General features: G+C 55.9%; 1 protein-coding gene across 1 annotated transcript in view; it reads left to right on the top strand.

Annotated features, from left to right (window-relative positions):
• The window catches only part of USP43 (ubiquitin specific peptidase 43), a 186,078-nt gene that overhangs the window by 118,633 nt on the left and 40,268 nt on the right, over positions 1-27,177 (top strand). Inside the window, exons 5-8 of the mRNA XM_073310194.1 lie at positions 2,359-2,494; positions 3,013-3,157; positions 13,623-13,785; positions 20,049-20,160. Coding sequence (XP_073166295.1) covers positions 2,359-2,494; positions 3,013-3,157; positions 13,623-13,785; positions 20,049-20,160 — 556 coding nt within the window. The remainder of the gene's footprint in view (positions 1-2,358; positions 2,495-3,012; positions 3,158-13,622; positions 13,786-20,048; positions 20,161-27,177) is intronic.

The raw sequence follows: 27,177 nt of genomic DNA, 5'->3' as shown, positions 1-27,177 counted from the left end.
CCCGCAGCTCTTGCTGCGCTGAAGATCAGAGCCTGCTGGGAGCAGGTCGAGGGCAGACACTGACCCGGGGCGAGCAGTGCGTGCTGGGAAAGTGCCCGGCTCAGCCCTCGGCTGGCCTCTGTAGTTCACACGTCTCTCTCTGCTGGGCGGCAGAGCAAAGGGAACAGCACCAAGAGCCATGTGGTAGGACTCCTACCCGTGTCAGCTCCTGGAGCGCTGAGGGGGCGTCCGAGCACCCACCTCCACATCTCCCTTAGCAAAGGACAGGGCCTGGGGCTTGGGCGGGGGAGGCAGAGGGTGAGGAGCTTGCCCGGGACAAGGGGTGGAAGGATCAGGTGACCTTTGGGGTTGGAGGTGACCCTGGGGCTGGGTAGCTGAGGGGTGAGCTTGGCGGGGGGGAGAGGTGAAGTTGGGTGTTGCAATGGGGCGCTCAGGAAGTGCAGGGTGTGGGGGAATTGGGGCTGGACAGTCTGGGGGTGCTGACTAGGGGGAGGGGTAGGAGCGCAGGAGAGACAGTGTGTGACTGCACTGGCATTTCCCCTTTGAAGATCTGGGTTCAAACCCAGCTCAGCATCCCAGTGAAATGCATCTGGCTGTCTCAGCCCAGCTCCAGGAGCCATTTGCCAGCCTCCCTAGGCCACGGGTCTCCCACCTAAGGACAGAGCCCTCGCCCAGTGACAAGGCTTTTTCTAGCCACACGCAAAGGGAAATGCCCCACAGGCCAACGTCTCCTCCCAAGCTTCCTTCTCTGGAGCACCCACTGCCCCGTGAATGCCCTGCACAGACCCCCACCAGGACCCGGCCCCTCACTCGGGGCAACAGTCACCCCCATGCACAGGGGCCTCCGCAGCATGTCCACCCTGGCCTGAGGGGCCGTGGTGCAACACAACGTTTTGAAAACCTGACCTGTGAGAAAGGTTAAAACAACGGGGCATGTTTGGTCTGAAGAAAAGGAGACTGAGGGGGGACCTGAGACGAGTCTTCAAATATGCCAAGGGGGCTGTTCTGAAAAGAGCAGGGCCCCATTGTTCTCCGTGCCTGCTGACGGGAGGACAAGCAGTAATGGGCTTAATCTGCAGCAAGGGAGAATTAGGTTACATATTAGGGAAAACTTTCTAATTCTAAGGGCAGTTAAGCTCTGGAACAGGCGCCCAAGGGAGGTTGTGGAATCCCACTCATTGGAGCTTTTCAAGAGCAGGTCGGACAAACCCCTGTCAGGGATGGCCTGGGGTTATTTGGCCCCGCCTCAGCACAGGGAGATGTGCGAGGTGACCTCCCAAAGTCCCTGCCAGCCCCACATTTCTGTGTTTTACCTTTGTTCTGGCTTTACCATGAAAGGGCCGGCGCTATCCCATGATGCTCTGTAGCTGTGGATGCAGCAGGGCTATCGAGCGCTGGCTGCCCTGAGGGGAGGCCTTTGCCATCCACAGCCAGAGCATGAGCAAGGCCCAGGCTTTGGGAGCTACCGCTGGGTTGTAATAAACCACACCCTAAACAGACCTACATGATAGGGTGCCTCCCATAGCCCTTCGCTTGCCAGAATTCCTAGTCAGATGCTCCCCTGGGTGCAGCCCCGACGCAGTGGTAGAGCAATGGGAAATGCTTGTGATGTGGGAAAAGTGTATTGGATGCTGTCCTGGAGCAGTCCCCTCACGACACAGCGTGCCCGCAGGGCCACACCACCCTCGTCTTCCTTTGTCTGCTCCCAAGTCCCGTGTCCACAGCAGCGCAGCGCTCCTACCGCAGTATCCCCCTACCTGGGCCCGAGTTATTTAGCCTTAATAAAGCCCACAGGTCCAAACCCTGCCCCTGGGTTAAGGGATTCCTCAGCCCTCATGCCTGGGGCTGTGCAATGGGTCAAGCCTGCTTCGCCAGCCCACCAGCTGTGGGTTCCGGTTCTGCTTCGCAGCACCTCTTCTCCAAAGTGGGGTGTATCCCATCCCCAGCGTGTCTGCTGCACCCTTAAACTCCTGTTTCCTTAAAGGGGCTGTTTCACAGACAAGCCCCACCGCTCCTTAAAGGGGCCAGACCACCAGACCATGATGTTAAACGTTATGGGGTAATTCTGCCCCAGTGCAGGCTCCGGCAGCTGGGGGCAGGTGCTCAGTGGAGGGCAAAGCCAAGCCCCATATGTTTGTGGCCCTTACGGTGGGACTCGGTGCTGAGGTGTGTTCCCAGGTTGGCGCTCAGCTGTCTGCACTCATCACTGCCTGCACGGGGTTGGGAACATATGACGCATCCTAATTTGCAGCCAGAACAATAGCTCGGGTTCCCTGGGGCACAGACAGTCCAAGGGGAAGGCCCCCCATTAGCTGCTTATTGGCCCTTCTGCTGCCCATCTGCTCCTCTGTTTTTCAGGCCCTTGAATGTCACCTTAGTCTTCCAGTCCAAGAGCCAGCGGTTCCTGCGGATAGGCTTAGCGGTGCCCCTCTTCAGCACCGTGGCGACCCTCAGGGCAATGGTGGCAGAAGAAGGCAAAATCACCCCCGATCAGGTGAGTCGGGGCCAGACCCTCCCTCCCACTGTCCCAAGCCTGGAGCAGCCAGGTGGCCAGCTACGCCCCCTGCCGAGCGCACTCCTGGCGGCATTGGGGGTGCCCGCTCCGGCCAGGCAGGGCTCACATGGCAAGGAAGGGCCCCCCCCCTTTGTCTCAGCCACTCTGGTGCAGGGACTTACTGCACTGTGCCACAAATGCCAGGTGGCATCGCTGCACCAGGCGGCAGGGTGTGAATGGAACCCCCTGGTGAGTGTGTTTCACAGGTGGTATGGGTGTGTTACAACCCTGTCAGCCTGGCTCCCAGCTGTAGCAGCTCGTGTCTTAGCTCCGGAGACCCCCCGTGGGCACATCCACGTTCACTGCATTGAGCTGCTGTGTGGAGGCCCCTGGCAGCCCTGAGACCCCTTAGTGGTTCTGCAAGCTCAAGGCTCTCCAGATGTGGCCACAGGGCGGGTTTCTCCTCAACTCCTGTACGGGAGGGAGACGGGGTCGCTGACCATTCCCCTGCGCTGCAGGTGATCCTGGCGGAGCTGTCCCCCAGCGGGTTCCAGCGCTCCTTCCACGACGAGGAGGATCTGAACGCCATCGCGGAGGGCGACAGCATCTATGCCTTCCAGGCCCCGATGCCCTTCACCAGAGGCAGCTCGTCCCGGCTCTCAGGTACCAGACTGCATTCGGGTTCATTCCTTGCAGGCAGGTGGGAACGTGCACATGGTAAAAGCCTTGTGAGGCTCTTCTGAGCCTTGACGGGAGGTTGACTGACTGTAGCTCTGCAGCTTTAATGAGTAGAAATTGACGTGGGATTTACTCCACTCTCCCCGGGACTGAATCCCTGGAGACAGCTCCCCCTGCCCCTCCCAATATGCATCTGTCCCAGCTTCTGGTCGTACCCAGGAAACAATTACGCACGCTGAGCCCAAACCACTGAGCTGAGGGAATGTCAGGGTACCTCGTCTGATGGCCTATTAACAACAGATGGCCCCTGTTTAAAGGCACGGGGCATTTTAGACTGAACGTGCGTGGAACAGAATCTCTCCTGACACAGCCAGACCAGCTGCCCATGAGGGTATCTCACAATGTGTGAGACACAGGGAGGAAGGTGCAGCTACAGCTCTGGGCTGGGACGCAGGAGATCTGAGGTCAGTTCTAGCTCAGTCACAGGCTCCTTGGGGCAGTCACTCAATTTTCTGGGGATAACAATGCTTTCTGGGGATAACGATGCTTAATTCTGGGGGGGGGGGACAAGGCCCCCCGTCCTGCGTGTGCAGCGCCCAGCGCAATGGGGCCCTGACCTGCCACATACACAATGATTTCACCCTGATCTTTAAAGCGCTGCGCTGCCCACTCTCTGTGCTTTGATTTAGGGTGCACTCAGTGCCGGGGGCACAACCGGCTGAGCCTGTGCGATGCAGTGCCTGTTCACAGCTTGCTTGTCCTCGTGGACAAACACCCAACTCCTAATGGTGCCATTTCCCCGCCCCCGGCACTGCAGAGTTGCCAGCTGAATGGCCAGGAGCTTAGGGACCATCTCCCTTGCCAGAGGGCAGGGCTAAGGAGCCATGAGGGTCGGGGAACAGGCTCTGTCACCACCTGAGCTGTGTGCCTGCTGCAGGCACAGCCAGAGGACGTCAGCCTCATGGATGTCCGCGATGCAGAAGACCTCTCTGGTCACTGGGTCCTGGGGGCCTGGCAGGATTCTGTGTCTGGCCCCTTTCACAGGCCCTGCATTGAGCTCATTCAGAAAGAGGAGGCTATGCCAGTGAATCGTCCCCGGGACAGCCTGATGCACAGGCCCTAGTGCAGCCGTCAGGACGCAGGTGGGTTGCATTTCTCTTGCAGGGCGGGAGACTGGACCACCCTCAGCACCAGCTGCAGGTGTGCAGGTCTGCCCATCCCCCAGGTTTGCAGATGAGAGTTCTAGGACCCAGTGTGAGCCATGCACCCACCCTCCCTTCATCCGAGTCCTCCAACGCTTCCTCTAATAACTCTTTGCCCTTCCCTAGCACGGTCTCCCGCACGGTCTCCCACACAGCCAGTGCCCAGGGGCTGCTGTCCTTACCCACCCTGGCCAGCACCCTGCTGGTGCAATGGGACCCACTAAGCAGCACCCTATTCCTGCAATAGCACCCACTAAGCCCCAGGAGATTATCTGGGGAGCAGGGTGCTAGTCAATGGGAGTAAACGCATCCAAATCCCGCCCTGTGTGGGAGGGGCAAGTATCGTTAGCCCTCCCCTGGGAGTCATAGACCCTGGCTCCAAAGGGCGCTGTCATTCCAGGTGCAAACATGGTTCGAAACCTCAAAATGGTTTGCGAAATGGGCGAGTAGTTTTCTGGCCAGCCCGGTGAACCTGCCTCTCCCAGGTGGAGGTGCCCAGCCAGGCCGGAGTGCGCGGGGGCAGGGAGAAGAACCGGAGTGACCGAGCGGCATGCCCAGATTGCCTACGGAGCTGTAGAGGCAGCAGCCTGCTTAATGCTGCTCTGAGAGGTGCTGCCCCCCTGGGTGTCAATGCACCTGGACCCGCCAGTTTGCTCAGAGCCGCATCCGTCCACTCGGGGACTAAGGAAACACCAAAAGGCTCTGGCTTAAATTCTGGCCTCAGTTATGCCCATGCAGCTCTGCTGGCAGGGAAGGGGGTGCATGGGGGTGGGCTGAGGATAGAACTGGGCCCCTAACGTTCCCTAACAGCAGCTCTTCAGAAGGCCAGACTGACAAGTCTTGGTGATGGTTCCAGAGGGAGTCTCAGAGAGTTCTGGGCTTTGGAGACTTCTCTGACCCCCTGGGAAGTATCCAGCCCTCGTTGCTCTGCAGCTGGCTTCCTCGTGGGATTTCCAGGTGGCGTCCGGCTTGGCTGGTGCTTAGGCCCCTCGGCTCCAGGAAGTGCAGAGGGAGCCGTGAAAGTGAGACCGAGCGAAAAGTGAAGCGAACATTTTCAAACCCAGAGAGAGGTTCAGCTCGACCTGCGGGTGGACGGTCAGCTCGGCCCTTGCAGGATTTGCCCTTCCTCAGTTAGGACAGGCCACAGGGCTGGGGTGCAACCTGCAGTGTGGCAGACTTCGGGGGAGCCTCTGTCTATGGGATGCACAGAGACAGCTCTAGGAAGGCAGGGAGAGACGATTCTGAGACCTGGCTCCCCTAGCTCATGACTTCAGGCAGAGGGCTCCTTGCTTGCTGTCTGGAGGAGGGTTTGGGATGCAGAGCTGTGTGGCTCAGAATCCCTGAGAGCTGAAGAGAAATCCTGGAGCCACCTGCCACAGAGCTAACTTCATGGTGCCCAGAGGTAAAGCAGTATCCCTCCAGCACAGCACCAGCTTCAGGGGAATCCTGGGGGTGGAGGCCACTGCCCATCACGCTGTTCCTGACCCAGCTTCACCCCTCCAGCTAACGATAATGGGCGTTTCAAAGGAAAGCGTCACGTACGATGTCCTAGTATCATGCTCATTGGCAAGGCTTGTGCTGGTAATCGGACCCCAGGACTCCCCTTAATGGTGACTTAATTAGAGGCCAGCTGGTGTTCAGTAAACGTTAGCCTAAGTACTCATGGCATCTGGGCAGGGTGTGTGGAATGTCTCCTCATGCAGATGCCACCCGCGTTCAGATTAGCTGCCACCAGGGCTATTGCAGCTGCTTGGTGCCGGAATGAGCCGTGCTGCCGCTTGGAGTGGGCCGTGGGCATCCTGGGGCTGATGAAGTAAGAACCGACCCAACCGTGGCACCAAATGAAATTTGACTGTTTGAAGTTCAGAAAACACCCCCCGCCCCAATTCTGTTTCACTTTCACTGCCCCTCTGCATGTCCTGCGTGTACCTGGAAACACATGATCCAAAACTCGGCAAGAAAGGAGCAGCTCGCAGTGCTGCCCAGAAGCAGGACGCTTGTAAAATCTCCACAGGGAATGTGTTCAATTTTCCAGATTTCCGGGGAACAGGTGGCAGCCAGACTCCTGATTGCTTCTCCAGGGTCCATCCCCAGGCATAGGAGGTTCCCGTACCCCAGGCAGGGTGCTTTGAGGTCCCCACCTCGGGCCTGGGCTGAGTCTGAGTCCAAGCAGAAGGCACCTAACACAAGTGGAAGTTGCCGTCCTAGAGAATGTTCCCTGAGTACTAGCCGCAGGCAAAGGCCTGAACAAAGCAATTCCTGCAGCAGCCCCATCAATAATAGATCTAGCCTAATGGAGCTTGTTGGTCTAATTCTTCCTTCCCCGGCAGCCCCCTGGGGAGCAGTGTTTTCAGGTTCCCCAGGAAAGTGCCAAGCGTGTTTCAGAACCGTATAAGGCACATGTGCAGCTGCATCAGGGCACGGCGTCTCTGGCACCAGGACTGGGCTGAGAAGGGAAATCTCCCTCCTGGAGCTAACGCCGAGGAGTATAAAAATACCAGAGCTCCTTCTCCGGCCAAGGATGACACAGCCTGGGGCCGGTGAACAAGGCGGCCGGGGGGACATGGCTTCGCATCCTTTCATGTCACGCAGCATTAACTGCTGAGCTGATTCTCTTCAAGCGGAGCACTGGTGAGGTCTGAGACACGATGAGCAATCGGGCCCTTCCCTTGTTAGGGAGCTCAGCCCTGCAGCAGAAAGCACCAGGTCATGGGTCCAGGATAGCTGCAGGGCTTCATCTTTCCTGATAGCCTTTTTTAGAGGCCCCTCACTGTGCTATCTGGGCACCTCATGTGCATTTATAGAGCCCCTCCTCCCCACCGTGAGGTGGGGCGGGTGGGGGGGAGGAGGGTATCAGAGCCCCGTTTCACAGACAGGGAACTGAGGCTCAGGGGATGTGCCCAAGGTCGCCCGAGGCAGAGCTAGGAATTAGAACCCAGATCTCCTGAGGTCCCTCTCTGGGAGGCTTACTGGGCCTGTCCGAGGAGTGACAACAGGCGAATAGCATGGGGAGGCAGGAGAAGCTGTGCTCTGCCCAAGCCAAGGCTGTGGGGAAGGAGGCCTGTTCCTCTCCCCAGGTTCGCAGCCTGGAATCCGGTCTGCTCCCTGCAGTACAAGAGCAGGACATGTCCCCCTGGCAGTGTGGCCGGTCTGTGGTGGGGAGATGCCCCCCAGGGCTGATGACTCGGGAGCAGTCCTGATATGGCCCCTCCCCAGGCCGGGACGTTGGACCAGAGTGCGGAGCCACTACCACAGCCTGCCCCCCGCTGAGCTGTGGGGGGTGGGCAGTAAGTGGGCAGGCATCAGCAGCACCCGGCCCTGCCACGGCCCCTCTCCCTGGGGGTCTGCTCTTCTCCTGTGTGGGCCTCAGACACACAGAACCCGCCAGCCGGCCATGACGTCCCCAGCACGCTGGAGAGGGACTCAGTGCCCCTGCCAGTTGGTGGCAGGCGGGAGCTGCTGGTGGTTCTTTGCTCTGGCAGCAGCTGGGGGCACTTCCCAGTCACATCTGTTTGTCCCCTTCCCTTTGCAGTTTGGCCCAGTTGGGCAGCTCCTTCAGCAGCCTGGCCTCCAGGGGTCTGAGCCCTCCCAGCTCTCGCTGCAGCTGGGCATGGCCCAGGGATTGGTGCCAGGTTTCCCCTCCCTTTCATCCCAGGGCAGTGCTGGTCAGAAATAGCCCTCAGGTGGGCCAGGCAGCTGTGAGGAGGAACGGCCGTGGCTGGTGCTGGGAGGTGGGAGCTGAGACCATCTGTTCCTTTGACGGGCTCTTACCTAGGCTTATGCCTCCCTTGAAGGCTGTGGCCATCTATCACGTCCCTCCCAGGTGCGTGCGGATGAGCCCGCCACTGAAAATAGCTGCAGGACGAGTGGTGGTAGGGGCAGTGAGGCTCCATCACTGTTCTGGCCTGTTATTAAGATCTATAACCCAGCAATCACAGCATGAGGCCGCTGGGAAATAGACTTTTCTCCTGCAGCCCAGCCTTCCCTTCCCGGCCAGCTGCGTTCCTCGCCCCGAGCACCAAGATCCTGCAGTGAGGCACCCAGCTGGGGGAAGGCAGCCATGGGGCACATCCCCTGCAAGCCCCAGTTCTTGTTTTTAAGCTCTTTTGACATGATTCTGCTCCCATGAGTGATCTCCAACTACTGTGGGCAGGGAAGAGAGCCCCCACAGACCCCAAGGCTGTCCCAGCCCTGGGCTCCCTTCACACAGCTCTGCCATGCCCCTCACTCCCACCCCACAGGCCCCGTAGCTATCCCAGCCCTGGGCTCCCCTCACACAGCTCTGCCGATGCCCCGCACTCCCGACCAACAGCCCCAGCTACTATCCCAGCCCTGGGCTCCCCTCACACAGCTCTGCCGATGCCCCGCACTCCCGACCAACAGCCCCAGCTACTGTCCCAGCCCTGGACTCACTCACTCACCCATAGCTCTGCCGGGGCCCCTCAATCCCCATCTGCAACCCTTTGCTATTTCCGCCCTGGGCTCCCCCTGCCCAGCAATGATGGTGCTCCTCAATCCTGATCTGCGGCCTTCATGGCTATTCCAGGGGCATGCATTAGCACACGTACATGCTGAAAGGGGTGCTATAAACATTCCCAGGACGAAATGCCCGATACCTACAACTTCCTTGGCTTGAATTCCAGGCTGTGGAGACAAATGGCTCAATAAGGCAAATTCAGGAAGACATCCTGCTTCCCTGGGGCCCTGCCTGGGTCCCATCCCGGGGAACCCTCCTAGCGAGGCCTTTCAGCAAGGCACTGGCTCGGGGAGCTGCGGGTGGGTGTTCCTGTGGTGTGCAGTGCTCAGCTGAGGGCCATTTGAACTGGGCGGGGTGTTCTGGTTCATTGTCTGTTGTCCTGTGCTGTTAAACAGCTGCCATGCGGCAGGCCAGAAGGAGCTGCATTTCAGCAGTGCGGGAAGCGATTACTGGGTTTGTGAGGTCACTGTATACATTAATACTCAGCACTTATCAAGGCCACAGATCTCACAGTGGGCAAGTATCGTTATTCCCATTTTACAGAGGGGGAAACTGAGGCACAAAGCAGGCAAGTGACAAAGGTCCCATGGCCAGGCTGTGGATAGAACATGATTCCCTGTGTGGCACCTCTGCTGTGAGTGGGGCAGCTCGGGTGAGTAAGGCTTACAGGATCACGTCCGGTTTTCTCCAGGCTGGCTTTACGGGAACAAGCTTGGAGCTGCAGGGGCTTCTCAAAGTGGAGGCAAAATGTGGAGCAAAGCAACCTGCTCTGGAGGAGACTGAGGAGGAGACAGAGAACAGCCTGGCGCCGAGGGCCCAGGGGCCTCGCTGAATTAACTGAGCTTTGGCGCAACCTCTCAGTGCTCTGCGCAATTCTGACAGCCTGACCGTGCCGGCACATGGGTCAGTAGACGGCATTTCAAGGTACAAGGCTTAGTGTGGATTGTCCCCAAGGCAGCAGCTTCTCCTGGCTCTTGATTGATATCCATAAATATTTAATGTCCAGAAGTTAGCATCAAGCCGTGACGCTGAGAGCTGGGCTCTGGCCGCTATGCGATCCTGGCATTCCCCAGCCTCAGCAACCGGGGCCTCCTTGGCCTCTGCAAAGCACCTCAGTACCGGGACTGGAAGGGCACCAGATAGACCGGCCAGCTCTGTGGAAATGGAAACATTGCGCTGGGTGTTAAACGTGTCGGAGCGTCTCCCCAAACAAGTTTGTTTCATATTCTGGTGCAGAGGCACATTGTCCCGAGTGACGTTTGGCGGGCAAGGAGTGGGGCAGGACGAGCAGGGTGGGGTTTGTGATTGGCAGGGTGATTGGGAAGGACAAGTCAGTTGATGGTGGCAGGGGAAACCCAAGTGCAATGCACGTGCTGGACCGTTTACCTGACAACTCTGCCGATGCCCCTCACTCCTGACCTGCAGCCCTCCTGCTATTCCAGCTCTGGGCTCCCTAACTTCAAGTGCTGCCTGTGAGCACAAATCCTAACCCCGCTGCCCCCCATCCCACCTTCAATCCTGGGCTCCCCTCCCACCCAGCCAATACCTCTCAACACTGCAGAGATTTCTTGGACAGCCCAGAACGTGTCCCGTCATCGCCCTTCAGAAATGAGCCCGTGCCACCAGGGGCCTTCCCCAGTAAGGGGCTGCCCGGACCCTGGCTAGGGAATGGAGCATGCCTGGCCTCTCTTGCTTTGCCAGTACCCCTCAGCCCAGGCCTGGCTCTGCTTCCGTCTGCTGTGCTCTGTGGCACATCAGGGACGGGGACAGATCTGCACAAAGGACCTGGTTGAAGTGACTGGATTAATTTCCCTCAAGGGCTGGTTTCTCCTCATCCGGTGCAGGGAGGAATCATCATAACTCTAAGGGCTGGCCTGGAGCCCTGGGGCCTGGGGGATGCTTCCCCTCAAGGGTGGGGTTGTCTGTTCCCTTGGTGTGTCCGACAGGGGGGCAGCTGCACGCTGCAGGCAGGGCTCCCGAAGCAGCTGGGCTGGTGCAGAAGGATGCTTGAGAGCACAAGCCCACCCTGGCCAGCCCCCACCCTCTCCCCATGTGCACCCGTCAGGGCAGCCTGCCCCTTGTTGCCCCAGGCCCCTGCCTGCTGCCCAGCTGGAGCGAGTCTGGGCCTGGATCTTCCACAAGCCAGGGGCACTCAGCCCTCACAGCAGGTCCCCTGGGTGAATAATGATCATTATTAGTAGCAGTCGGGTGTAAGGCGGCAGCTCCAGGGATCATCCAACAGCTCTTCTCAGCAGCCAGATGTTGATCGCTTCCATTCGTCCCCGACATCAGGGGAAGCCAAGCTCCAAATCCCATCAGGTCTAGCCTGGCAAGGGGCAGCTGTGCACATCTGGAGATGGGGTCTGGAGCACACATCTGGCCCAGTAGGATCCAGTGGCCCTGTCTGTGTGGCACGTGGTTGGGATGGGGCCAGAGAGTGCAATGCAGGGAGCAGAGACAGGCCCCAGAGCGGGGCCCGGGAGGTATCTACGGCCATTTCACCCTAAACACGCAGGTCAGTGTCAGGCTGTAGCCTCTGCCAGCTGGATCACGGGGTTTCAGGTAAAACAGTGGAGGGGATGAGGAGTGAGCGGGTGAGGGGCAGCACTGGCTGCAGGGAAATGCAGCCCCGACTTTCCACACATCTCTGTGGTTGCTGCACCTCAGTCCAATCTTGCAGCTCCACCCCACCGTTCTCATTTAGTCCTCTCACACACAGCTCTGCCAGGGCCCCTGAGTCCTGCACCGCTGTGCAGCCCCCTTGTTCCCCAGTCTGCCCCCACCTTGCTTTGTCAATGCTCCGTACTCCAACATTGCCGCAGCTGTTCCAGCTCTGGCACCTCCCGTGTCGCCTGCCAAGCACGCCCAAGTGCTGTGCAGCAACCCCTCCCTTAGGGACTTGAATCGAGGGCTCAGCCCATTGTGACCTGCCAACCGAGGTGGTGTCTGGAGATGAGAGCCTGGTGCATTGACCCGCTGTACCCCTCTAGGCCCCACACTCCCCCACCCCCCCGTGCTGTGCCCGTGCCCTGTTGGCTCAAGTACCTTGGTGTTACTCTTCCCTACAGCTCGTTTCTTGCTTTGCCAGATCTGCCGGGGCTCCATCTGAGTTCCTCGGAGTGCGATCAGTGCTCGGTTCTTGTAACAGTTCCCGTGTCAAGGGGCTCGGCCGCAGGTTTGCGAAGCAGAGGAGGGGCTGGTTGTAGCTGGAAGCCGTCCGAGCAGTGCCTGGTTCAGATGCATTGGCCTTTTGGACTCTGCCTGCCGGCAGATCTCAAGGCAGCGCTCGGCTGGGCTGGTGCGGGCAGCGGCAGGGCAGGGACCTGTCGGTGGGATTGGAAGGGGGGCTGGCACTCAAGGGCAGAATGGAGCAGGGAGGGGATAAAATGTGGACCCTGGAGAAAGCAGCAGCCCAGGAAGCTTTGCACCAGCGCATCCGGCTCTTCGGGGGAGGCGCCAGGGGCGTGACGGTATCAGAGTGTGTGGGGGGGAGCAGGTGGCATCCAGTCTCCTGTTCTCTGCCAGGGCTGTGTGTGCGCCCAGGGCTCGTCCTCATTCTGCCTGGCATCCCTCGGCTGAGTGTCACCCTGTGGCATGTGGTTCAGGGGGGCTGGCATTCGGGTGGCACCCAGGATGGGCCAGCTGGGTTCTTGTGCCTGTCCCTGCTCTCCCCCATCCTCGCCAGCCCCCCAAGTCCTTGTGCTCTGTGCCCATCGGAGGAGAGCTGATTGCCTGCTGCTGAGTGCAAAAGGGGCAGTGGGCGAACCACACGGTTAAACCACTGACCACTCCCACCCCCGCCACGGTCAGTCCCCACTGTGGTTTCTAGTTTGTGGGGAGTGGCTCTGCAGGGAGAAGGGGGAAAGAACAGCAAAGAGCCCAGGAAGGAGACAAATTCTGCGTGGCTAAAACTCCACCTGCCCTGATCAGACATCAGAACCGGAGCTAGTCTCACGCTTCAGGTGCCAGGCTGTTGAGTGCTCGGGGGTGAAACCTCAGGCTGTCAGGAAATCTGGTTCCGCAGCCTCCGCCTGTGTAATTCTGGGCGATGCGGCGTGCGGCCAGACAAGCCTGGCAGTGATTAATTACCTCTCCATGCTAACTGAGAGTCCTGACATGGGAAAGCGTCAGAGGAGATGGAGCGTACGGCACTGGGAGCTGGGGCACGTGGCAGCCCAGCTGCACGGAGAATCTCCTGCTCTCTCCCAACCGTACGGAGACTGGTTAATTGCCCAGCCCGGATTGTAAGAAGGTCGGGAGATGGCAGGTGCTCCGTGGGCTGGGCCATGCCCTTCTTGCCAGCCGCGCACCCTGCAAATGGATCAGTGCTCAGCCGGGGACTCCTTCTGATTCCTCCTGCCCACGGTGGTGCAGGAAAGTAGTCTTACTCAGTGGATTTATCCGTCAGGGCAGGAGGAAATGTACAGGCCCTAAGCTGGTCACCAATGCCTCACAGACTGGTGAGGAGCAGGGGAGCCCAGCGCACAGCCAGGCCTGGTGGACCGGATCTCCCCAGCGTGCAGTCTTGGCAGAGGGAGGAGAAGCCACCGGCGGGCTCCTGAGTCATGCGGCCTGCCTGAGGCAGCATGTCATTGGCCCTCCATGGTCACCGGCCTGCCAGGAGTTCACTGCCCCGCTCTCTTTGGGGTAACAAGTCGGTAACTGTCCCCTGCTCAGTGCTTCCATACGTGCCCCGTGCAGCGTGCGATGCCGGAGCCCTGGCTCGAGGATTCATTCTCTGCCCTCTTGCTCTTGTATTTCTCCTCTACAGGCTGCCCCCTCAGCCTTCCATCTTCCCCCAACTCTTCCGATCCCGAAGGCCAGCGACTGCCCCATGCCGGGGCCATGTCCTCGGAGTTCTTGCACCATGGTGGAGGTGGAAGAGTGCTGCTTCTCCTCTGCAACACAGCAGGGACGGGACTGCAAGCTGCCAGGTATGTCGCTTTGCCTCCATTATATGCTGGGGGATGTGCCTATCATGCAGTTCTGTGCACGGGTTGTGCAGCCGGGAGTGCAAACCGGAGGGTGCAATTGCAAATTCATTATGGTTCAACGTGCACTTGCCCAAATCCACACGGAGAAGCTCCTGCTGGCTTCTCCGGGATCCATTGTGTTACCGCGCTGGATGCCTCATGGCACCCGTCTCCTTGGGATGGAGTGGGCAAGCCATGGCCGAGTCGCTGAATCTCTTGTCTAGTGGTTAGAGCACTGTCCTGGGGCTCCAGAGACCTGGGGGGTGGGGGGGGTCTATTCCTGGCTCTGCCACTGGCCTACTGGGTGGACTTGGGTAAGTCACTTCACCTCTGTGTGCCTCAGTTTCCCCTTCTGTAATATGGGGATAATGCCACTGGCCTCCTTTGAGAGCGGCTGCTGACAATCATTATATAAGAGCTAGCTGCTGGGGTTGTTGTTGTTATTGTTATTATTATTAACGAAGCACCAGAAATGGTAGGTGCTTGATTGAACCTCTTGGGTCTGCAGAACTGATCTTGAAATCTTGTGCCAGTGAGCCCACTCCCTTTTGTCAGAGCCACTCCCCCCGCTTCTTGCACTTAAGCTGTTGCCCCGCATAGCCCCCGTGGCTGGGCTGAGCTGGGTTGAGCTGCCAGTGCTGAGAGGCAGGGGAAGCAGAACAGACAGGCTGCCTGCATGGGACAAGGAGCCTGGCTCAGGACAGGAACCACAGACTGCCCGAGGCCCTGGGCAGCAGGAGAGCATGCCAGGCCCTGGGTGGTGGGACTGCAGACCGGAAATGGGGGTCAGCATTGCCAGTCATTGCAGCTGGGACTTGTCTGGGGGGTGGAGGGCCAGATCAGTCTGATCGCCAAAGAAGAGAGTGGGGAAACTGAGGCAGAGCTGCTGCAATACTCTATCTGGCCATGAGGGGGCTCTGTGCCCCCCTCACTCGGGGACAAGGACTCCGTCCCAGCCTCTCCTCCTCCAGCAACATAAAGCCATTTACCGAGTACCTTGTCTGATCCCTCTGATCCCTGTTCTCCTGGGCCCAGCCACGCTGGGGCTCTGTTCTCCTCTCTCCATGCACAGGGGCAGGGATGCTCACAGATGCTGCCAGTTCAGGACCCTGCCTGGCCTCTCAATCCTCCTTCCAAAGACAGCTCAGAGGAGGGAAGCCGCCGCCCCCTCCCACTCTCCTGGGGGCAGAGCTGTCGCTGAGAGCCCATCTGAGCTCTCGGAGGGCCGTGCCAGTCACAGGGCATCTCAGTCTCTCCCTGCCCGGGCCGGGGGTGGGGTTGTCAGGGTATGTGTATGGGGGGAGGGCTGGAGGAAAAGTCACAGGCCCCCCTTGCCTCCACATCTCTGAGATGATGCCACATTGGCCGTCTCGTGGGGCATCGCTCCCTGGAACGGCCCAGAACCAGAGTGGGGCAGAGGGCATAGGAGTGCAGCAGGGCACTCAGAGGGCAGACAGGCAGCAGCCCACATCTCACTGGGGATCCTTCCCACCCCTTGTCGGCGGCTGTGGGTCGGGAATGTTAATGCCATTGGCAGCACTCGTCCAGCCCCTTCAGCGGAGCATCCCCACGGGCCCTGGGCCTCGCACTGGCGGGAGGTTGGCCAGCTGTCTGCGTAGGGAAGGAAACCGAGTCAGGGAGGGCTGGAGCCATGTGCACGAGGTCCCACAAGCGGCCTTGTCTGTCCAGTGTTGAGTGTTAACCTTCCCGCTGGCAGGGACGGGGGGAGCCCGGTGCTTCCCCAGCGCTTTTCACAGCCTGCATTTCAGTGATGCTTTGCCTGACCTTCACAGGGGCCCTGTGTCCCAGAGGGCTGTATGGTAGGTCAGCATGGCCCCTGGCTAGCTGGGGTCGTGCCAGCAGCAAGCTGCTCGTCGGATGCCCCAGGGGCCGGTGGCCATTGTGGCAGCTGGAGCCATACAGCCGAGGAGGCTCAGTGTAATAGCTCCCATGCCAATGCCTCTGGCACCCCGACACAGCCCCCGCAGAGCTGGGAGCCACATGCTGGGGTCACAGATGTGACACACTGACCATGCCCACCCCGAGCCGGGGCCTTCCCAGCAGCTATGGCAGGCGTGTGAGGTGAACGCGGTGGGTACAGCCCTGGCCATGTGCCGTCGGGGCTGTCCTGTCACAGATCACCCGCTGGAGGAGCTGATGGGCATTGCATGTGTGCGTGTTGGGGGGAGGACTGGGTTGTCCTTCCTTGGGTCTCTTCTCTGTTTCATGCACCTGCTGGGCCCAATTCGCCCTGGGCATAAGCATGGTGCCCCCAGCTGGCTTTCTTGGGTGGGAGCCAGCTCCTGGCAGGGCTGAACTGGCAGGGCTGAACTGGAGCCAGGAGGTGTATGAATCCGTGGGGGTCCAGGAATTTGTTTCTCCCGTGGCTGGGTTATTCCTTTTCTCACTCTTGCGCTGAACTTTCTGGGACTCTGGTTTTGCTCTGTCCTCTTTGCTGACTCTGCACTCGGCTGGGACTTTATCCCAGCATCGGGTGTGTCTCCTCTCGTGTGCTGTGGCTGTTGTGTGGTACTCCCTCAGCCCATGTGTCAGGATAAAGGGCAGAGGGAATTGTAGGCACATGTCTGCTTTTTCCTTGCTGCTCCTGCAGTGCAGGCTGCCTTTTCGGATGCAGCCTGGATTTGCTGACAAACTTTAGTTATTTATTGGTTTATTTTGATGGCTGAAATGGTGGCATCTGTGTAAACCAGGGGTGGGCAAATTTTTTGGCTTGAGGGCCACATCTGGGAATAGAAATTGTATGGCGGGTCATGAATGCTCACAAAATTGGGATTGGGGTGTGGAAGGGGGTAAGGGCTCTGGTTGGGGGTGCGGGCTCCAGGGTGGGGCCAGAAATGAGGAGTTCAGGGTGCAGGAGGGGGCTCCAGGCTGGGGCAGGGGAATGGGGTGCAGGTAGGGGGGGTGAGGGCTCCAGCTGGGGGGCCATGCGGCTGCTTCCGGGAGTCATGTGGAGCGGCCCCTTACCTTGCTCCTCGGCTGGAGCTCTGGAGCAGGGCCATGAGGCTGCTTCCAAGAGCCACGTGGAGCCCCCAACCCTGCTCCTCGGCTGGAGTGCCAGAGCGGAGCAAGCCCCAGACCCAGCTTCCCTGTGGGAGCTCAAGGGCCGAATTAAAACAGCTGGTGAGCCAGATCTGGTCCACTGGCCGTTTTTTGCCCACCGCTGGTGTAAACGATGGAAGATTGCTCCAGAATTGGGATTTGTCTGGGTTGGATGAGTGTTATTTTAATAACCACACCTAGCTCTTGCTTAGCCCTCTACAGCTGTAAGTGCTGTACAGAGGAGAGTAAGTATCGCTAGGCCCATTTTATGGATGGGGGAACTGAGGCACAGACTGGGGCGTGATTTGCACAGGATCATGCAGTAAGTCATGGCTGGGAATGAGACCCAAGAGTCCTGCATCCTACCCACGTGGCTGTGCTGCCTTCTCAGAGAACTTAGCCTGACTCACAATCGCCCATGTTTTAGGAAAGTCCACAATTTGTGACCGACCCCAGCCCTTATAAGGGGTTGAACCAAAACCCAGGATCCGAAGTCTACAGCTCGACGCCGTATCTGTGTTCCAACGAGCTGTTCTGGGCCCTTTCTTGCGTGTCAGATACATAACGTGAGTGTCAATAAAGAGACAATAGTGAGTCTGGTCAGTTAGAACGAGTGTTTTCGATGGTTGTTCCTGGCTGCTCTGGGAGTAGAGTGACATGCACGGCAAGGCATGTGCAGAGGAGTGAGGGAGAGACAGAGGCAGGTATGGTATATACAGCTACTGGGGTGTGTCTGTCCGGAGACACAAACAGAAGCACGGGTTTTGTGTAGCTCTGGCAATATCAGCCCCCCCACACCTTCTCCCATGCCTGCTCGTCCGAGCTGGGACTTCCCTGGGAACAGCGCAGGAAGCAGAGCTCTGTAACTGTTGTGACTCCTGTGGACTGTACATTGAATTATTCCCCAAGGACACTGCTGGGACAGGCAGCCATTTTGTGTTCAGCTGGGTGCAGAGCATGCCAGAGGAGATGCACACAGCATGCTTTCTGATGGGCTCTGTCCTCCCTTGGTTTGCTTTCCCCTTAATGGAAACTCAGAGTCGTTCTGGCAACAGGCAGCTATTTGCTCGTTGCTCAGGCAGGATCCTTGTAAACGGGCTCTCTGGATTGCCAGCGCCAGCAGCTCCCACAAGAACAGTCTCAATGCTTCTGCTCCAAGTTGCTCCTGGAAATGGGAAACCTGGAGGACTGTGGGCATAAGCGAGAGCTGAACTGATCAATGGGGCCTCAGGCAAGGTTGGGTTTGAGCCCTGGGCCAGGTTCTCCTCAGCTCCTGTCTGACCCACCCCTCTTTGCCCATCCTGAGTCTGGCAGGCAGGTGAGAAGCAACATTTGCCCAAAGTCCAAGCTGGGAGCTTGGCTAGTCAGTGGGTCAGTCAGTGATGCAGTGGGGGTGGGGGCCATAGCACCTGCCCCATCGATGCCTCCCTGTGCTGGCTGTGAGCGTCACCAGGAAAGATTTCTTAGCACCAAAAACGGCCCAGCAACGAAAACATGATCTAGCAGAGAATGGTCTCCTGGCCCTTCCCATCTCCAGCAGCCAGGATCCTACCCTGGCATCTTCCTGTTAGGGGCTGCCAGCTCTCCAGACACGTTAGCAATACCCCTGACTTTCAGAGGCCTCTCATGCATGCACAGACTCCTCCATTGATTCACGTCGTGTCATTGCACCCACCCCGTGCCGGGTGGGGTCTGCGAACACAGCGTTCGGTCCCCGGGGCCGGCCCGAGTGCAGGGGTTTGGATCCATCGGTTGGTTCCCTGCTCGATGGAGAACACAATGGCTCAGTCCGGAACAGGCCTCTGCCTCCCCCTTCCTGAGCCCGGGCCGAGCCTGCTTGACATCTCTGGAAAGGAAGGCGCCGGATCAAGTGGGCAATGAAGCAGAAGCTGGGGCTTGTTGGAAGTGATTTTCTTTCTGTCGCTTGGCCCAGCAGCTGGGCTGTCATTAAGCCCGGAGAAAGCAGGCATTCTGGTGGGCTAATTGCTTCCTCTGGATGGGGCAGGGCTCCAGGGAGGGGAACAGAAGGTGGTGCTGCTCCTGGAATCCCTGTGCTGGGTCTTCTGGTCAAGCTGGGCCATTCGGCCCCCGGTGACGCTAAGCCCGGCCCATATTTCTTTTCCTTTCAAGCTGGTTCTCGGGCCGAGGGGGGGAGCGGCTCAGCGTGCCCTGCTAGGAGCTCTGACACAGACTGCTGGCTGGCGGGCCGCCATCGGCTGGTCATGAAGTCGCATTTCACATCACAAATCCCATTAAATACCGTTCTCTGTGTGCTCGAAGCAGCTAGTAAAACATTATCGCCTGGGAAATGGCTTGTCATGCACTGCGCTTTATAGAGTGCAACTGAGTGGGAAGCACTTACACTTCACCCAGACGGGCCCAGTGTGGGTGTGAGCCCTGCTGTCCCAGCAGCCGTGGCCAGGCGAGCCACTTCCTACCCACTCCAGCCTCATCCTGGGGCTCATCTCCTCTTGGCTGCTGCCCTGCGCTCGTGCACCCTAGGCTGCATAGCTCAGCACTTGCTGAAGTCCCCAGTGAGCCTGGGGCAGAGCAGCAGCCCCATGAGGCCGGGTAACCTCCCTCAGGGCGTGAATGGTGCCGAATGCTTTAAAAAAAGGTGCAAGAAACTCCCCAGTGGATGGCTGTGGGAACCCCAGAAATGCCCTATTTGTGCCACCTTGTCTTGAATGTTGCAACGATCGCCAAGTAATGGGTGGTTTTCAGAAGGTAGTGGATGGATGGATGGATGGATGGATGGATGGATGGATGGATGGAGCAAAATAACAGGTGCCCGGACTCCTGGGTTCCATTTCAGGATCTTCCATTGACTCCTTGTGTGCCTGCTGTCGCTCTGTCTGCATTTATCCCTCTGACGAATGGAGGCAGTAATTCAGGTACCCAGTGCTGTGCTCTGACTGCTAGGCAGTGCTTCCTCTCTGCATGGCTGTGTGCTTTGGGGCTCCCTTCTCCCAGACCAGCTAGAGCCCCTAGGACGTATCCTAGCACACCGGGGGCTTTCACCCCTGAACAGGAGAGGGGATGGCCAGAGACGCCTGAGAGGCTCAGCGAGGGGTGGTTGCCCATTAAGGAGATGGCTCCTGCCCGGATTGGCCAGTGATTTCTTTTCTAGTGCAGTCTCCAATCTGCTGTCTGTGGCTTTCCAGGTTTGGCCCCCCGCTGCTGACGAGAGAAGACAGAGCCATCTCATGGGAGCAGCTCCAGCAGAGTATCCTCAGCAAGATACGCTACCTGATGAGGAGTGAGGCTCAGGTGCAGGTCAGTCCATTGCCCTGCTTTGGGTGTGTTGATGCCAGTCGGGACGGGGAGAGGGTGGGACCTGCTCACATCTGGGCACTGCCTGAGCTAGTGGCTAAGGAGCAGCGCCCACCAGAAGCTCCCGGCATGCTGTAGGGAAAGGGAACCTGCCTGGGGAGAAGCGTTCCCAACCCCCTTCTAACGAATCTCCTGCATTTCGATCCCAACTCTCCTCTCCAACATGTCACTCGGGAGGAGTTTGACTCGCCAGGCCGGATGCTGTTCTTACGTCGGTGTAAATCCGGAGGAACCCGTTGGTAGCAGGAGAGTTTCTCTAGACTTACACAGGTGGAGATTCATGGATTCCAGGGCCAGAAGGGACCATCGTGATCCATCTAGTCTGGCCCCCTGTGTCACAAAGGCCATGGGACCGCCCCAAATAATTCCCAGAGCAGAACTTTTAGAAAAACATCCGCTCTTGAGTGCAAAATAGTCAGGGATGGAGACTCCACCCTGACCCTTGGTAAATTGTTCCAACGGGTAATTGCTCTCACCATTACAAATGTGGCCATGCGGCTCTCAGAGGGTACTCTGCCATCGTGCATGCGTGCAATAGATAAAACAACCAAAGAGCAGGTGCCATTAGCCCTAACTCCCCCGATCCTTCGCACCAGTTTCTAAGCCTGTTTTCATAGCCCAAGAGCTTTCTGTGGGGGCTAAAATTTTCCATTCTTGCTGATTGTTTGGGCAAAGTTCCTCGGCCGTGTCTATGTTCTGGGCAAGTGGGAGCTGGGAATGGGAGAAGTTATTTTCTCATATAGAAAAAAAAATTGCAACCTTACACAGAGGGAACGTCCCAACCCAGCCACCCCGCTTGTGAGAGCTTCATCCCAGCAGAACCGGGTGCGGTGGGAGCTGAAACCAGGGGGAAATCGCCTGATTTCCTATTTCCTTACAGACTCGCAGTGGGTTTGCTTGGAACATTTTGCTGACAATCACTGACATGTTGAACACATGTTCCAGGTTCTGAACAACCCTGGTGCCTGAATTTATGGTGTAGTGCGGGACAATCTTTGCAGCCCCAGTGTGAAATCAGACTACACCAGGCAATTCTGGCTGAGTTTTGCTCTGAGAATTACCGGGGGGGGGAGTAGGGGATTAATCTGAAATTCAGTGCTTACAAACGGCAGAAAAGGACCTGGGGATTACAGTGAACGAGAAGCTGGATATGAGACAACAGTGTGCCCTTGTTCCCAAGAAGGCTAAAGGCATATTGGGCTGCATTAGTAGGAGCATTGCCAGCAGATCGAGGGATGTGATTATTCCCCTCTGTTCGGCACTGGTGAAGCCACATCTGGAGTATTGCGTCCAGTTTTGGGCCCCCCACTACAGAAAGGATGTGGATACATTGGAAAGAGTCCAGCAGATGGCAACAAAAATTATTAGGGGGCTGGGGCACATGACTTATGAGGAGAGGCTGAGGGAACTGGGCTCATTTAGTCTGCAGAAGAGAAGAGAGAGGGGGGATTTGATAGCAGCCTTCAACTACCTGAAGGTGGGTTCCAAAGAGGATGGAGCTAAGCTGTTCTCAGTGGTAGCAGATGACAGAACAAGGAGTAATGGTCTCAAGTTGCAGTGTGGGGAGGTGTAGGTAGGATATTAGGAAAAACTATTTCACTAGGAGGGTGGTGAAGCACTGGAATGGGTTACCTAGGGAAGTGACTTCCACCCACATCTACTCCCCTGGCTTGTGAAATAGGAAGTGCAACATTACGTGCCATGTAAGTTTTTATTAGCTGTGGAAACGCAGACACAATCTCTAAGGTGGCTGTGGCTAGATTATAAACTTTTGATCTATTTATTAAAGCATTAGAAACCCGCTCCCGGGGGGAAAGATGAATTTTAAATGTTACATTAATTTTTGTGCCTGTTAATCTCCTTTCATATTTGTTCCAAGTGGATAGCATTTTAATTAAATTATAGCTTATTAAATCATCATCGGAACCCAGGAGGGACCCAACATTACATTCCTGTGCAAAATGAAGATTGATTATTGCATCCAACTCCAAAGTGGCCTGTAGATGCTTTGCTGAGTTTATTCCCAATATGAAGAGGGCTGGGGAAGAGCTCAGATGAAAATCTCTAAATCCAACTTTGGGCCTTTTGATCTGGGTAGTTTTTGAAGTTGGACTTGGTCATAATAGTTTTATTTCCCCACAAGCAAGCAGGAGACTTTTCCAGATCCATGCCCCACAGCTAGCAAAGGGAGCCTTGACTTATTCCTTTAGCTTTGTACACACTGGACTGGAACCCTGGGCTGCTAGGGCAGAAAGGCAAAAGTGCTATAAGCCACAGTCTGCACAGGTACAGTTTGAAAGCAGGGTACGCTGGACTGGTACAAATCACGGCACTGTTGGAGCTCCCCCCTCAGGGCAGGGCTGGATGTCATGCAGGTAAAACAGCTCAGCCGGGTCTTCTCCACAGCTCCCCCCAACTCCCCACAGGCTAGCACTGCTGAGCTCTGCCCCCTGAGGGTGCCCCTGGCTGAGATACTGTACATGCACGTGGGTGGCTGGCCCTTCCTGCTGCCCATGCTACACCCTGTTTTTAGCTCTCTGTCTCGATGGGGGCCAGCACCGGTTTGTGTCCTCATGCTGGGAATTATGCCCCCCATGTGGATGTACCCCTATCCCGCATGCCCTGCCTGTGGGCTCGTGGAGCAGGGCCCCCGAAATGACAGACCTGAAAATCTCCAACGATGCAATCAGCCAGGTCTGTGTTTGATCTGGGGAGAGCTCCTCTTGGGGCATGGAACCACTGGTGTTGCCTGGCCTCTCACAGCCTGGTGTAACACCAGAACAAGTCCAGGGACCTCAGTGGGCTGACACCGGGGGTCGCTCTCACTGAATAGCTTTGGTTACCCATTGGCAGCCGGTTGGATAGACTCTCAGACTTTAAGGCCAGAAGGGACCATCACGATCACTTAGTCTTACCTCCTGCACATCGCAGGCAACAGAACATCACCCACCCACTCCTGTAACAGAGCCCAACCTCTGGCGGAGTTACTGAAGACCCCAAGTTACAGAGAATTCACTATTTACACTAGTTCAAACCAGCGAGTGACTCGTGCCCCATGCTGCAGAGGAAGCTGGTAACTACAGGTGCCACCACCTCTGTACTGAGCGGAATTCGGACACGGGTGAATTGAGCCCAGAGTCTATATGGTGCCGCTCATCTATCCCTGCGCAGGTCTAGGTGTGATCAAACCAGATCCTAGGAGCCGCTAGCATTCCCGTACCCCTCTGACTTCTACAGCATAGTATGTGTGCTGCGATTGCAAGCGGCGGCTGGAAATCCTCAGGCAGACAGCCTCCCAGATCAAACCCAGCAAGTGTTAACTTTTCAGAACCCGAGATACAGGAAAAATCAATCAAGACCTTGGCCAAACGCTCTATTTTCTGCCCATCAGCCCTATTGGCTTCCACTCCATTGAGATTGCACAGGGCTATGCCAGAACTGTTTTGTCTCCCACCCTGCTACCAAGACCCTTCTTAAGAACAGGAAAAAATGCATTGATTTTTCTGACTCTAGGATTTCCCATAGATCCATCATGCCTTCTGAAGAAAATGAAAGCCTCCCATAATGCACCTAACCAATTGTGCAGTGCAGCATGGTGTGTGTGTGTGTGCGGGGGATGGGGACAAAAAATTCCTTCCTGACCACTGGGGCAATCAACTGGTGCCCTGAAGCATGAGATCACCTTTTCCCTATCCTAGCACATAACGGCAAACACTGATATTGTCTATGACACTTGCCAGGCTCTATCTGTTCGAACCAGCCTCTTTAGTTGACTCTGATCTGTAGCAGCAGTGAAAGCCTTTTAGTAGTTCTAAACTAGACTGGCTACTAATTCCAACAAGTGGCTTCATATTATGGGAAGCACAAACAGACAGGCCTGTTTGCTTTCCTCTGTACCCCTCCTGGCTGTAAATATGGCTGCTGAGTCCCTTTTCTGCTCAGCCCTTTACATTGTGCTGAGCGGCAGTGCAACTCAGCGGCTATCCCCCCCGGTGTCGCTGGTAGCCGCAGTACCTTTGCAAACACTGCAGGCCTTGGGCGGTGCCCTGTGCCGTGGGTTCAGTGCTGCCTGCCCACCTCAGTGCTCTCCGAGTGGAAGGCAAGTCTTTTCTGTGCGCTGACTGCCTTCCCCACGGAAACACCAGCAGTTCCTCTCGGCCGGGTAATGGAGAGAACCAAGGGAGCCGTCCTGCCACTGCTTTCCCTGAAATAGTCAGGGATCTTCCCCACCAAGCTGGTGTCTGTGGGAAGTTGCCTGGGCCAAGCCAGGCTGGCTTGCCAGCTCCAATGGTTAGGATTTTTCGGGGTTGTGGCCCACGAAGCATTAATGAACTGATTTGCCCAGGCCAGCGCAGGCTGAAATGAGACAGTGAGCTGGAGGACCGTGTCCTCTAGGGTGACCAGATGTCTCGTTTTTAAAGGGACAGTCCCATTTTTTGGGACCTTTTCTTATAGAGGCGCCTATTACCCCCCATCCCCTGTCCCATTTTTTCACAGTTGCTATCTGGTCACCCTAGTGCCCTCCCCGTACAGGGCTTTCAGCAGCCTTTTCTCTGGTCAGTGTGCTGGCTTGGGCGCATTCGAGGGAGGGAACTTGGAGTAATGGAAGGGTTCATCTGGAAACAGCAAGCTCATGAGCCAGCAGCAGTGAGCAGAGCAGACCTACCCTGCTTTGAGAGGGGGCAAAGCAGGGGTGCCAGTTAGCAGGGGCCAGCTGCCCCTCAGTTTTGCACCACAGCAAAGTGTAAACAGGCAAAGGAAGCGCTTCTCCGCGCTCTCCCTGGGGGGAACCTGAAGCCCTGAGTTGTGGTCTGAGTTGGCACAGGGCTGTCCCCGAGGAACTGGACCAGCATCTCCCCAGCTCCAGGAAATGTTTCCCTGGCAGTGTCGGCTGCTCCATGCCCAGCAGCAGGAGAGCTGACCCCCCCTGCCAGTCCCCACAGCCAGCAGCAGCAGCGCTTGCAGCCCTGGGACCAGAGCGGTACCCATAGCACTTCACATGGGTAAACAGCTCCCTGGTGCCGAGCTGATAGGATGAGAGCCAGGAGAGAGCAGTATCTGGCTAGACTTGGCGGAGGGGAGACCTGATGAGTCTCCCCCACAAAGCGGAGCAGTTTTATTGTCAGTGTAACAGCCAGTGCTGCCCTTAGACGTTTCAGTTGCTCCTGGTGGAAATCAGAGGAAGTTATTGTACGTAGCTCTGCTACTCAATCAGACAATAAACTTTTTCTTTCTTGAATTAGTCTATGGACCCGTGGGACATTTTTTTTTTAACAATTCATGGAGAGCTCATAGTCTGCCAGGTTGTTACAGCCTTGGAACCGGTCTCTTTACTAACTTCCTTGATACATGAGTATGTCCTTGAAGTGACATTGTTTAGAGAGCACAGTTTCTTCATAACATTTAAGATGTATTGTGTCATATTATGTTTTCATTAAGGCACGGTTGAGAATCATCCAGTTGGGTCATTGTAGATACATACTCAGGGTTTCTGTAATACATTATTGAACTGAACAGTTTCCAGAGGCTTTTAGATCAATCGTTTGTAAATGCAAGTTCCATTTTTAAATTTGTTTTTATGTTTTGAATCTTTGCACCTTTGGTACCTTGAACTGAAGTGTGGTTTTGTGTTGTGGAAATATCAGATAAATAGATTATGATGTTTAAGACTTTATTTCTAATTACTGTGTAACTTAATAGGAAAAGAAAACACATTGCCATTGGAAAAAGGTGATAATATTTTTTATCTAATGGAAATACACCTTCAGGTGTCTTAGAGCTGATAGGAAACCCACATTGGCCAATCTGTTGTAATATTTTCTTTCCAATTATCACTTTAAAATCTTTTCACCTTTCCTTTTTTTTTAAATTAGCGCCAAAACAAATTTCTTCTCTAATTTGTTAGTTATTCCATATTTTAGAGGCATGTTTATGGGGAAACTCAACTACTTTAGACTTCATAACTTTTTAATGAGAAATGAGATATACAAATTAAGAGTGCATATATTTGCTTGCTTATAATTTTCCAGAAGGTAATATAAATGAAAATAAAAAAGTATGTGGGTGTTTGAGGGTGATTGGTGTGATGTTGTAAGGACAGTGATGTTGAGCAAATATTCAGCATGAATTTTACTTAATGGTTAAAGTTATTAGTTCTTGTTTTAAGGCTCCAAAACTGATATAGGAAAGTAAATGCAAAGTAATGCACTTTGGAAAACATAATCCCAACTAGAAAAGGAGTACTTGTGGCACCGTAGAGACTAACCAATTTATTTGAGCATAAGCTTTCGTGACCTTATGCTCAAATAAATTGGTTAGTCTCTAAGGTGCCACAAGTACTCCTTTTCTTTTTGCGAATACAGACTAACACGGCTGTTACTCATAATCCCAACTATGCATACAAAATGATCCAGTCTTAATTAGCTGTTACCACTCAAGAAAGAGATTGTAGAGTCATTGTGGATAGTGCTCTGGAAACATCCACTCAATGTGCAGCGGCAGTCAAAAAAGCGAACAGAATGTTGGGAACTATTAGGAAAAGGATAGATAACGAGACAGAAAATATCAGAATGCCTCTATATAAATCCATGGTACGCCCACATCTTGAATACTGTGTGCAGATCTGGTTGCCCAAACTCAAAAAATATATATTTGAATTGGAAAAGGTACAGAAAAGGGCAACAAAAATTATTAGGAGTGTTAGGGTTCCCTCCCCACTTTGAACTTTAGGGTACAGATGTGGGGACCCGCATGAAAGACCCTCTAAGCTTATTTTTACCAGCTTAGGTTAAAACTTCCCCAAGGCACAAATTCTTCCTTGTTCTTGGATGGGTACAGCTGCCACCACCAAGTGAGTTAGACAGAGATTTAGGGAAAGGACCACTAAGGAGTTGGAGTTTCTGTTTTCCTAAAATATCCCCCCAAGCCCTTTCACCCCCTTTTTTGGGGAGGCTTGAGAAT

The sequence above is a fragment of the Lepidochelys kempii genome, chromosome 14 (assembly GCF_965140265.1).
Source record: "Lepidochelys kempii isolate rLepKem1 chromosome 14, rLepKem1.hap2, whole genome shotgun sequence".
NCBI classification, from domain to species: Eukaryota; Metazoa; Chordata; order Testudines; family Cheloniidae; genus Lepidochelys; species Lepidochelys kempii.
The sequence above is the reverse complement of the archived record's forward strand: the minus strand, read 5'-3'. Positions and strand labels throughout refer to the sequence as shown.